Below are 9,637 nucleotides of genomic sequence, written 5' to 3'. Positions count from 1 at the left end.
GCTAGGTTGGCAGGAGCTGGAACTAGAGACGGGAGCTCACTCCGTCATGCGGCACCCGGGTCTCGAACTGCTGAACTACCGACCTTCCACAGCCTGCAGTTCAGCGTCTTAACCACTTGAGCCACCACAGCTCCACCTACCTGTTAGTCTGTCCCAAAAACAATCCTATTGGTTGCATGTGGGAAGGGGAGGTTACCTAAAAGGGGTGGCCAATATTGCAACCTAAAACCTTACTCCAAGTATGGCATCTGGGCAGGTGTTAAATTCAGGCGTCAGGATGCTTCATTGTAGTGCTGATGAAGCTTGGCCAGGTCCACTGATAACCAAATGTCCATCTGGCAGGAAATTCCAGCTCAGGAACAAAGCAAGTGTTGGGTATGACCATAAGCGGCCTTGTCACGGGGGCTGTCTCTTCCTAGAGTTGTGGTTTCATTGCTCAAAATAATGGAGGTTTGTGCTTCTTCACCAGGCTGGGCAACTGTGTTGCTGAAACCTTATTTACACGTAAGGTATGGGCAGGCACCCTCTATGTGTGGCATCACAACAGGTGACCTAAAGTGTACAGTTTTCTGAGCCTGTGTGTGTGTGCACAGTCCATTGTGTGTAGCAATACATAGTCCATAAAGCAAATATCAGGCTTATTCTCTAACAGTGTGTGTGTGGGGGGGGAGATATTTGTGAATTCCCTGCCTTGTGCAGGGGGTTGGACTAGATTACCCTGGAGATCCCTTCCAGCTCTATGATTGTATGATTCATGTGTGTCTGCGGGAATGATGAACGAGCACCCAAAGCACTGACAGCTTGAAGTACATAGTGGGGCGGGGCGCACTATTAATCTCCAACCTGACAGGCAGCCTGGTGTGGATTTAGGTAGATCAAGAGAGGGAGGGCAGGAAGGGTTGCCTCAGTGCTTAGTTCTCATGGCCCTTTCTTACACGCCCAGGGAAATGCTGATTGCCACTTTGGGGTCAGGAAGCAGTTTTTCTCCAGGCCATTTTGGCTGGAGATCCTGGAGGAATTTTTGGTCATCTTCTAGGCGTGGAATGGCGGTCACTGTGGGTGTGGAGGGGGAGGTATTTGTGAAACTCCTGCATTGGGAAGGGGGTTGGACTAGATGATCCCAGAGGTCCCTTCCAACTCTATGATTCTATGGTTCAGCTAAGCGGTTTAGAGTACAGGCCTTCCATGCATGAGTTCCCAGGTACAGTCCCCAACCTCTTCAGGTAGAGGAGGCCCAGGTAGCAGCCATTCACAGGAAAGACCTTCTGCTCCAACTCTATGATTCTAGTATCTGGGAGAGCCAGTTTCGAATCGCTGGGGGGCCTCAGGCCAGTCCTCTACTCTCAGCCTTGCCCACCTCACTGGGTTGTTGTGAGAATAAGAGACGGAGAGAAGCCACTGTTGGGTCCTCGTGGGGAAGAAAAATGGGGAATAAATGAAGGAAATACAAAAACAACCTGGAGTCTGAGCCCAGGGGCACCTTTAAGACCAACGGAGCTTAATTCTAATCGATTAGAATTAAACTTTGTTGGTCTTAAAGGTGCCCCTGGGCTCAGACTATGAGCAAGTCAAGCTACTATTAATTTACACGCCACCTTTCTAGCATAGATTCAGGGCAGACTGCAGGATCTATGGGGCAGGAGTCTGGCCCTAGAGGGAAAAGTGTTTACAATCTGCAGGCCTCTCCAAAGGCCAAGGCCCGGCTCAACTGGCGCCCTCCCACGCAGGCTGCACGTGTGCCAGGCAGGGACACTACAAAGCTACGAGCCAGACTGCAGTCACAATTGCACACACACACACAGAGTTGCATTCCAGCTTACAAACTGCACCAAATAGATTCCCAACGTCCCACCACAGTGACGGAGAAACACACCAGAGACTCCCCCCTCTCAAACCCGGAGCTGAACTCAAGCCACTCCCTGGGGTATGGCTGCACCAGGCAGGGAAACTCCTGCAGATTTGGAGACAGAGCCGTGGAAGGGCAGAGACCTCAGCCGGGTAGGAGGCCACGGAGTCCCCCCTCCAAAGCAGCCCCTTCCCCCAGGTGAGCTGATCTCTGTAGTGTGCAGATGAGCAGAAATTCTGGGGGGTCCCCAGGTCCCACCGGAAGGCTGGCACCCCGACCCTGAAGCAGCCGGTCCAGCGGCTGAGTCCATGTCCTGCACCACGCGCTGCCACCAGGGTCATGTCACTGCCCAGGACCCCCTTGTCCCGGGCCCACAGAGAAGCTGCCTTCTCCCGCTGACAGCTCCTCTCCCCAGCCACGCTCCTGGGTTGCACCCCAAAGAGGGCCGCGGGCATCCCTCTGCCTGACCCCTGCATTGCCAGCTCCTGAAGGAAGCCGACCTCAAGGGCACCCTCCCCCAGACTAGCCGGAGGCGCTCGCTCGCTTTTCCCCTCCCTGTCAGGGTGCAATTCCCCCCCTGAAAGAAACGGGGTACAGCAGTCCGAGCTCCTGCAGGACTGGGGGGGGGGGTTGTTGTCCAGACCAGTGTTCCCTCTGAGCTGAGTGTGTGAGCTAGCTCACAGTTCTTTAGCCTCCGGCTCACACATTCTTGTCTCAGCTCAGGAAGGACGGCTCCAGGGCTCCAGGGCAGTGTTCCCTCTAAGCTGAGTGAGTGTGAGCTAGCTCCCCGTTTTTTAGCCTCTGGCTCACATTTTTGCCTGAGCTCTGGAAAGATGGCTCCAGAAGAAACTAACTTATGCAGTAGCCAGGTCACTCGCTCACCCCTTTAATGCCCCAGTAGCTCACAAAGTAGGATTTTTGCTCACAAGACTCCCCAGCTTAGAGGGAGCATTGCTGCCCACCAGTGTCCCCTCTAAGCTGAGTGAGTGTGAGCTAGCTCCCCGTTTTATAGCCTCCAGGTCACACATTTTTGTCTTAGCTCAGGAAGGAGGCCCCCCGTGTTCCCTCTAAGCTGAGTGAGTGTGAGCCAGCTCACAGTTTTCCAGCCTCCGGCTCACACATTTTCGTCTCCGCTCAGGAAGGATGGGGCTCCAGAGCAAACTAATAGATGCAGCCCACTCGCTCGCTCACGACTTTCATGCCCGGAGCTCACCAAGTAGGATTTTGGCTCACAAGGCTCCACAGCTTAGAGGGAGCATTGCTGCCCACCAGTGTTCCCTCTAAATTGAGTCAGTTTGAGCCAGCTCACAGTTTTCCAGCCTCCGGCTCACACATTTTCGTCTCCGCTCAGGAAGGATGGGGCCCCAGTGCAAACGAATGGATGCAGCCGTCCAATCGCTCGCTGACGACTTTAATGCCCAGAGCTCACAAAGCAGGATTTTTGCTCCCCAGACCCCACAGCTTAGAGGGAGCATTGAGACCAGTGTTCCCTCTAAGCTGAGTCAGTGTGAGCCAGCTCACGGTCTTTTAGCCTCCAGCTCACACTTTTGTCTCCGCTCAGGAAGGAGGGGGCTCCCGAGCAGACTGAAGCCCAATCGCTCGCTCACGACTTTCATGCCCGGAACACACAAATTAGGATTTTAGAGGGAGCTTAGAGGGAGCTCTGCTCCAGAGTGCACCGCCCTTGGGGCCCGGGGGGGCGCCCGTTTTGCAGGGCGGCGGCCAGGCTCCCCACGCGCCGGGAGGTTTAAAAGGCCGCGGCGGCCTCCTCAGCCGGGTAGCGATGGCGGCGGCTGCGGAGGAGGCGGAGGCGCGCTTCCTGCCCTTCCTGCAGCCCATCCGCGACCTCACCAAGAACTGGGAGGTGGACGTGGCCGCCCAGCTGGGCGAGTACCTGGAGGAGGTGAGCCGGGGAGGGCGCGGCCGCTCACCTCCCGCCGGGACCTGGAGGTCTCCCGGGACCAGGACGGGTCTCCAGGGGCAGAGACGGAAGCGGCGTCACGGGCCTGGGACGTCTCCCCCTTCCCCAAATCCCACCCCCCCAATAATCCCCAGGTATTTCTCCACTCAGGAGTTGGCAACCCGGAGTCAGGGCTGGTCTCCAAGTGACCGAGATCCGGCTCCCCCGTTAGGGTTGCCAGTCTCCAGGTGGGGCCTGGGGATCTCCCGCTTTCACGACTGATCTCCAGCTGACAGGAGAAAACGGCTGCTTGGAAGGGTGGGGCTCTGCGGCCTCGGACCCTGCCGGGGCCCCCTCCCCAAGCCCCGCCCTCTCCCGGCGCCACCCCCAAAGTCTCCCGGTATTCCCCAAATCAGGACTGGCAACTCTGGTCCCCCTGGAGGAGACGGCTGCTCTGGAGGGACGGGCATTATGTGCATCGACGCCAATGCTTGTGGGGTCTGGGGAGCAAAAATTCTGCTTTTTGTGAGCTCCTGGCGTTGAAGCTGTGAGCAAGCAGTGTTTGGCTACCGCATGAATTAGTTTGCTCTGGAGCCCTCCTTTCTGGGCCTCCTTTCTGAGCTAAGACCAAAATGTGTGAGCCGGAGCTAAAGAACAGTGACTCTCCTGCTGACCAAGAACCGTCCCCCTGGAGGAAACGGCTGCTTTGGAGGGACGGACTCTGTGGCATCGTGTGCATTGACACCAGTGCTCCCTCTAAGCTGTGGGGTCTGGGGAGCAAAAATTCTGCTTTTGTGAGCTCCCGGCATTGAAGCTGTGAGCGAGCCATCCTCCCTGAGCTAAGACAAAAATGTGTGAGCCAGAGGCTAAAACACGGCGAGCTAGCTCACACTGACTCAGCTTAGAGGGAACACTGATTGACGCCCCTCCCTCTCTCCAAACCCCAGCCTCCGACCTCCAAACCTCCAGGGAATTGGCAACCCCTCTTGGGCCACACCCTGACAGTTCTCAGGAACGGGCAGTGGGGCGAGCGCTTCAGAGCTGCCCCCATGACAGTCCTTTGAGTGGTCCAAGGAGGGGAGATAAGCATATGGAGCAGAGGTCCATCAGTGGCTATTAGCCACAAGGTATAGATAGGGACTCTCGGGCTGGGGCAAGGGATGCTCTGCATTCTTGGTGCTTGGTCGGGGCAACAGTGGGAGGGCTTCTAGTGCCCCTGGTATTTCTGGCCCCTGTGTGACACAGAGTGTTGGACTGGATGGGCCTTTGGCCTGATCCAACATTGTCATCTCTTATGTTCTTATGTCTGGGGCAAGGGATGCTCTGTATTCCTGGTGCTTGGGGGGTGGTCAACAGTGGGAGGGCTTCTGGAGCTCTGGCCCCACTGGTGGACCACCTGATGGCACCTGGTATTTTCGACCACTGTGTGACACAGAGTGTTGGACTGGATGGGCCATTCGCCTGATCCAACATGGGCTTCTCTTATGTTGTTATGTCTGGGGCAAGGGATGCTCAGTATTCTCGGTGCTTGGGGGGGCAACAGTGGGAGAGTCTTCTAGTGTCCTGGCCCCACTGCTGGACCTCCTGATGGGACCTTGTGTTTTTGGCCACTGTGTGACACAGGAGTGTTGGACTGGATGGGCCTTTGGCCTGATGCAACATTGGCATCTCTTATGTTCTTATGAGATGGAGAGGAAAGTTTCCCAGGAGGAGAAAGTGAAGATGCTGGCGGGGCGGGGGGTGGCTTTCTGTTTAGGGAAGACACGACGGGGACAGAGACGAGAGAGGTGTATCAAATGATGCATGATGGGGAGATAGTTGACAAAGGGGATTTTTTCTCCTTCCCCCACAAGATGAGAACTGGAGGGCATCCAGTGAAGCTGATGGGCAGTAGGTTTAGGACGGACAAAAGGAAACACCACTTTACACAGAGGGTGATTAAAATGTGGAATGGGCTGCCAGAAGATGTTGCGATGGCCATAGGAATAAACAGCTGACTGAGGGGAACCCCCACGTTCAGAGACAGTCATCCTCTGAAAAAGCTTGAAAAGGAGGTTAGATAGACTCCTGGATGTGAGGTCCATAAGTGTCTAATGGACATGGTGACTACAGGGAACCTCCATGTTCAGAGGCAGTCAGCCTCTGAATCCCAGTGGCAGGGGGCAACATTAGGGGAAGGCCTCGGCCTCTCTGCCCTGTTGTTGACCCTCCAGAGGAACTGGTTGGCTGCTGTGTGAGACGGGAGGCTGGACTAGATGGACCCTCACTGGTCTGACCCAGCAGGGCTCTTCTGGTGTTCTTATCAGGGGAAGGCCTCGGCCTCTCTGCCCTGTTGCTGGCCCTCCAGAGGGACTAGCTGGCCCTTGTGTGAGACGGGAGGCTGGACTGGATGGACCCTCACTGGTCTGATCCAGCAGGAGTTTCTTATATTCTTACGGGAGGCACCCCCAAGATTGGGGTGGGGGGCAGAGACCCCTTTTACCTTGGGGGCCCCTCTGATTTAGACACTTGTTTGTCTGTTTTTTTGACGTCTGACGACTTCTACAGTTTGTCTTTATGTGCGTCCTGAGTTGTGATTTTTAATTTTTTGGTTATGTCTGGGGACCCCAAAGGCTGGATGTGACTTGCCTCCCTCTGAACCTTTGAGAGGGCCTGGTCTCCCCTGACGTCTGATCCCATCCGGTTCTCTTTCTTTCTCCATCCCCCCCCCCCCACATTAGCAAAGTGGCGAAATGAGGGCTGGCTGATAATACTTTCAGGTGGCTTCATGGGCTGCTGGCATAGGGACCGTGTTCAGTTACTGCTTCTTCCTGGGACTTTGTTGATTCGGAGGGAGGTCTCCAGTGTGTGTGTGTGTGTGTGGGGGGTCCCTAGAGCTGGGCTTTGAGCTCCTCATTGCTTAAAATGCTGAGGAGGAGGAGGAAGGGACCCTGGTCAAATCTGCAGAGGGCACAAAACCGGGAGGAGTGGAAGCACCACAGAAAAGAAGTAAAATTCTAAATGACTTCAGAAAGCTAGGCGGAAACTGACAATGAAATTCTTCAGAGGCAAATGCAAAGTTGTGGGTGGGGGGGGGGAACTCAACCACTCTTACAGTTAGAAAGTTTCTCCTGATATTTAGCCGGTAACGACTCCCTTGTAATTTCCACCCATTAGACCTAGTCTTGCAATCCGGAGCAAGAGAGAATAGATCCACTCCATCTTCTACATGACAGCCCTTCAAATATTTGAAGACTGCAATCATGTCCCCTCTAAGCCTTCTCTTTCCCAGGCTAAACAGACCCAACTCTTTCAGCCTTTCTTCATAAGACTTGGATTCCAACCCTCTCACCCTCCTGGTTGCAACTTCTGGTTGCATGTTGGCAGACACTTCTTAACAGTAAGAGCGTTTTGACAGCAGAACCCTGAGTGACACAGGTCTCCAATCCAAAGATGGGCAGCCACCTGTTAGTTATAGTCTAGTTTTGATTTCTTGCATTCAGCAGAAGGTTGGACTAGATCAGGGGTGTCAAACATGCGGCCCGTGGGCGGGATCAGGCCCCCCTCCAGGAGGCCTTCTATCAGGCCCACAGTGGAACTGGCTGTCTTCTGCTGCTACTTCCAGTTCTGCTGTTGCTGCTGCATCATCGTAGGTTTACAGCTTACAGATACACACCTGAAAAGCATACTCAAGATTTTAACAGCACAGACATTTCAACGCGATAATTTAGAGCAAGAGGTGTCAGTCATCAGACACTGTTAAATCAGCAAAGTATTGCAAGGGTGCTGATGTTTGAAGCATGTTTTTATTTTAAGTTTTTTAAAAAACCTTTGTGTTTGTGTCCTTTATAAAGTTCGTATCTCCACTACCTGGCATTACCTTTTATGACACACACGGCCCAACAAGGTCTCATTTATGTCAGATCCGGCCCTCGTAACCAGTGAGTTCGACACCCCTGGACTAGATGGTCTGTAAGTTCCTTTCGAATCCCTCGGGCTCTGTGGCTCTTCATTGCGTCCCTCATTGCTCCACCCTGTCGTTCTTCCTCCGCAGCTCGAGCAGATATGCATTTCGTTTGATGGCGGCAGAACCACCATGAACTTCATAGAGGCGGCGCTGCTGATCCAAGGCTCCGCCTGCATCTACAGCAAGAAGGTGAGGAGGGCTGTCCGCGCAGACCTGGGGCTGGGCGGGGCAGAGGGAAGCCAGGCAGAAGCCGTCTCTGCGGTTCCCGTGCAGTGCTACCTCGGTGCCCAGTGATTCCTTTCCCGTTCATCAAGTGAGAGGTGCAAACCATGTAATGAGGGAGAAAGAAGATGGGCTTTTCCAAGCAGGACTGCTCCTTGTTTTATTTATTATTACACTGAATTTCTTAATCGCCTAATCCCTGTAGGACGACAAGGCTCTAGATGACGTGCATCATTTTAGAAACAGAAGCATTTTAAAAACAGTTAAAAATCAATACATAAGGGTCAGATGGCACCCAACTATACAGTTTTCTCCAACCCGCTCTGGACTATGCTTTTTTTCTCGCGCATGAAGGGGGAGAAGGCCGAAAAAGCAGGGGTGGGGAAAAAGAGAAGGGTGCCAGCCACGATGGAACCGTGGCTGCCCTTAACCAAAGGGCTGGCGGAACCTCTCTGCCTCGCAGGCCCTGTGGAATTGCATTAAATCCTGCAGGGCCCTGGTGGAATTTGGTAGAGCGTTCCACCGACTGGAGCCAGGACTGAAAGAGTCCTGGCTCTGGTTGAGGACAGCCGGATATCCTTAGGGCCAGGGGTCACCAGTTAAGTTGCTCTCTGCAGAGCATAACGCTCTCCTGTGAGCCAGTCGCACTCCTCCACTCGCACCTGGCTGGATGACCTTGGGTAAGCCATAGTTCTGATAAGAGCTGTTCTTGCAAAAAAGAGCAGTTTCTGTCAGAGCTCTCTCAGCCCCACCTACCTCACAGGGCGTCTGTTGTGGGGAGGGGAAGGGAAAGGAGTTTGTAAGCCACTCTGAGACACCTTTGGGTAGTGAAGAGCGGGGTATAAATCCAATCTCCTCCTCCTCCACTTTTATAGTTCTGTCAGAGTTGTCCTGTCTCTTCTTCATAGTTCTGTCAGAGCTGTTCTCTCAAGGGCAGTCCTCGAAAGAGCTCTCTCAGCCCCACCTCCCTCACAGGGTGTCTGTTGTGGGGAGGGGAAGGGAAAGGAGTTTGTAAGCCGCTCTGAGACACCTTTGGGTAGTGAAGGGCGGGGTATGAATCCAATCTCTTCTTCTTCTTCTGCCCCTTTTTACTCTTTGTCAGAAGGACTAGTCTGTTTGTCCAATGTAGAGGGTGGATGGGCATTGCTGACACATGATGGCATAAATCACACTAGAGGATGAGCAGAGGTATTCCAAATAAATTCATTTATTTACTTATTTAGTCCTCAAATTTCTACCCCCGCCCTCCTAGCCGAGAAGGGCCAGAGAATCTCTTTGGATGGTCTTGTAATTACTTAGTGTGAGTATTCTGATGGGCAGAAAACTCAGGGAATTCCCTTTTGTGTAGTCAACATTCGTTCCGAGAAGGGCTGTGTAATGGGGTTCTACGCCTCATGCTGGCTGTGTGGGCACACCTCAAGGAGCACCTTAGTCTAAAGCTTGAACAAATAATCAGATGGGAAGGCCTGGAAAAACTGAGGTTTTTTCCCCCTGCGGACAGAAGGTATCGTAAATATGTCTCCCATTGAAATAAATAAACAGATGTCTCACTTCAGTGGGATTTGTGGAGAGTATGTTCCTTGTGGATCGCATCCTTCGGGATCACAGCCCTTCTAGAGATGTGAAGGCCCGGAAAAAAACTGGAAAAATTCAGGGGGGAAACGTTCCCCCCCCCCCCCATTTTCCCCCTGAAGCCTTTTTTTTGTTTTTTTTTTGAAAAAGT

At 53.5% G+C, this 9,637-nt stretch overlaps 2 protein-coding genes across 2 annotated transcripts in view; one reads left to right on the top strand and one right to left on the bottom strand.

Moving 5' to 3' along the window:
* Positions 1 to 2,301, bottom strand: part of LMF2 (lipase maturation factor 2) — a gene marked incomplete at its 3' end in the record, with an annotated part of 47,349 nt that extends 45,048 nt beyond the window's left edge. The window contains exon 1 of the mRNA XM_015407859.1: positions 2,166 to 2,301. Within this exon, the coding sequence (XP_015263345.1) occupies positions 2,166 to 2,301 (136 nt within the window). The remainder of the gene's footprint in view (positions 1 to 2,165) is intronic.
* A 1,328-nt stretch (positions 2,302 to 3,629) lies between these two features.
* NCAPH2 (non-SMC condensin II complex subunit H2) overlaps positions 3,630 to 9,637 on the top strand; it is a 41,111-nt gene continuing 35,103 nt past the window's right edge. Inside the window, exons 1-2 of the mRNA XM_015407858.1 lie at positions 3,630 to 3,749; positions 7,780 to 7,881. Coding sequence (XP_015263344.1) covers positions 3,630 to 3,749; positions 7,780 to 7,881 — 222 coding nt within the window. The remainder of the gene's footprint in view (positions 3,750 to 7,779; positions 7,882 to 9,637) is intronic.

The sequence above is a fragment of the Gekko japonicus genome, unplaced genomic scaffold (assembly GCF_001447785.1).
Source record: "Gekko japonicus isolate JY-2015 unplaced genomic scaffold, Gekko_japonicus_V1.1 scaffold3528, whole genome shotgun sequence".
NCBI classification, from domain to species: domain Eukaryota; kingdom Metazoa; phylum Chordata; class Lepidosauria; order Squamata; family Gekkonidae; genus Gekko; species Gekko japonicus.
This window is presented reverse-complemented; position numbering and strand designations above follow the sequence as displayed.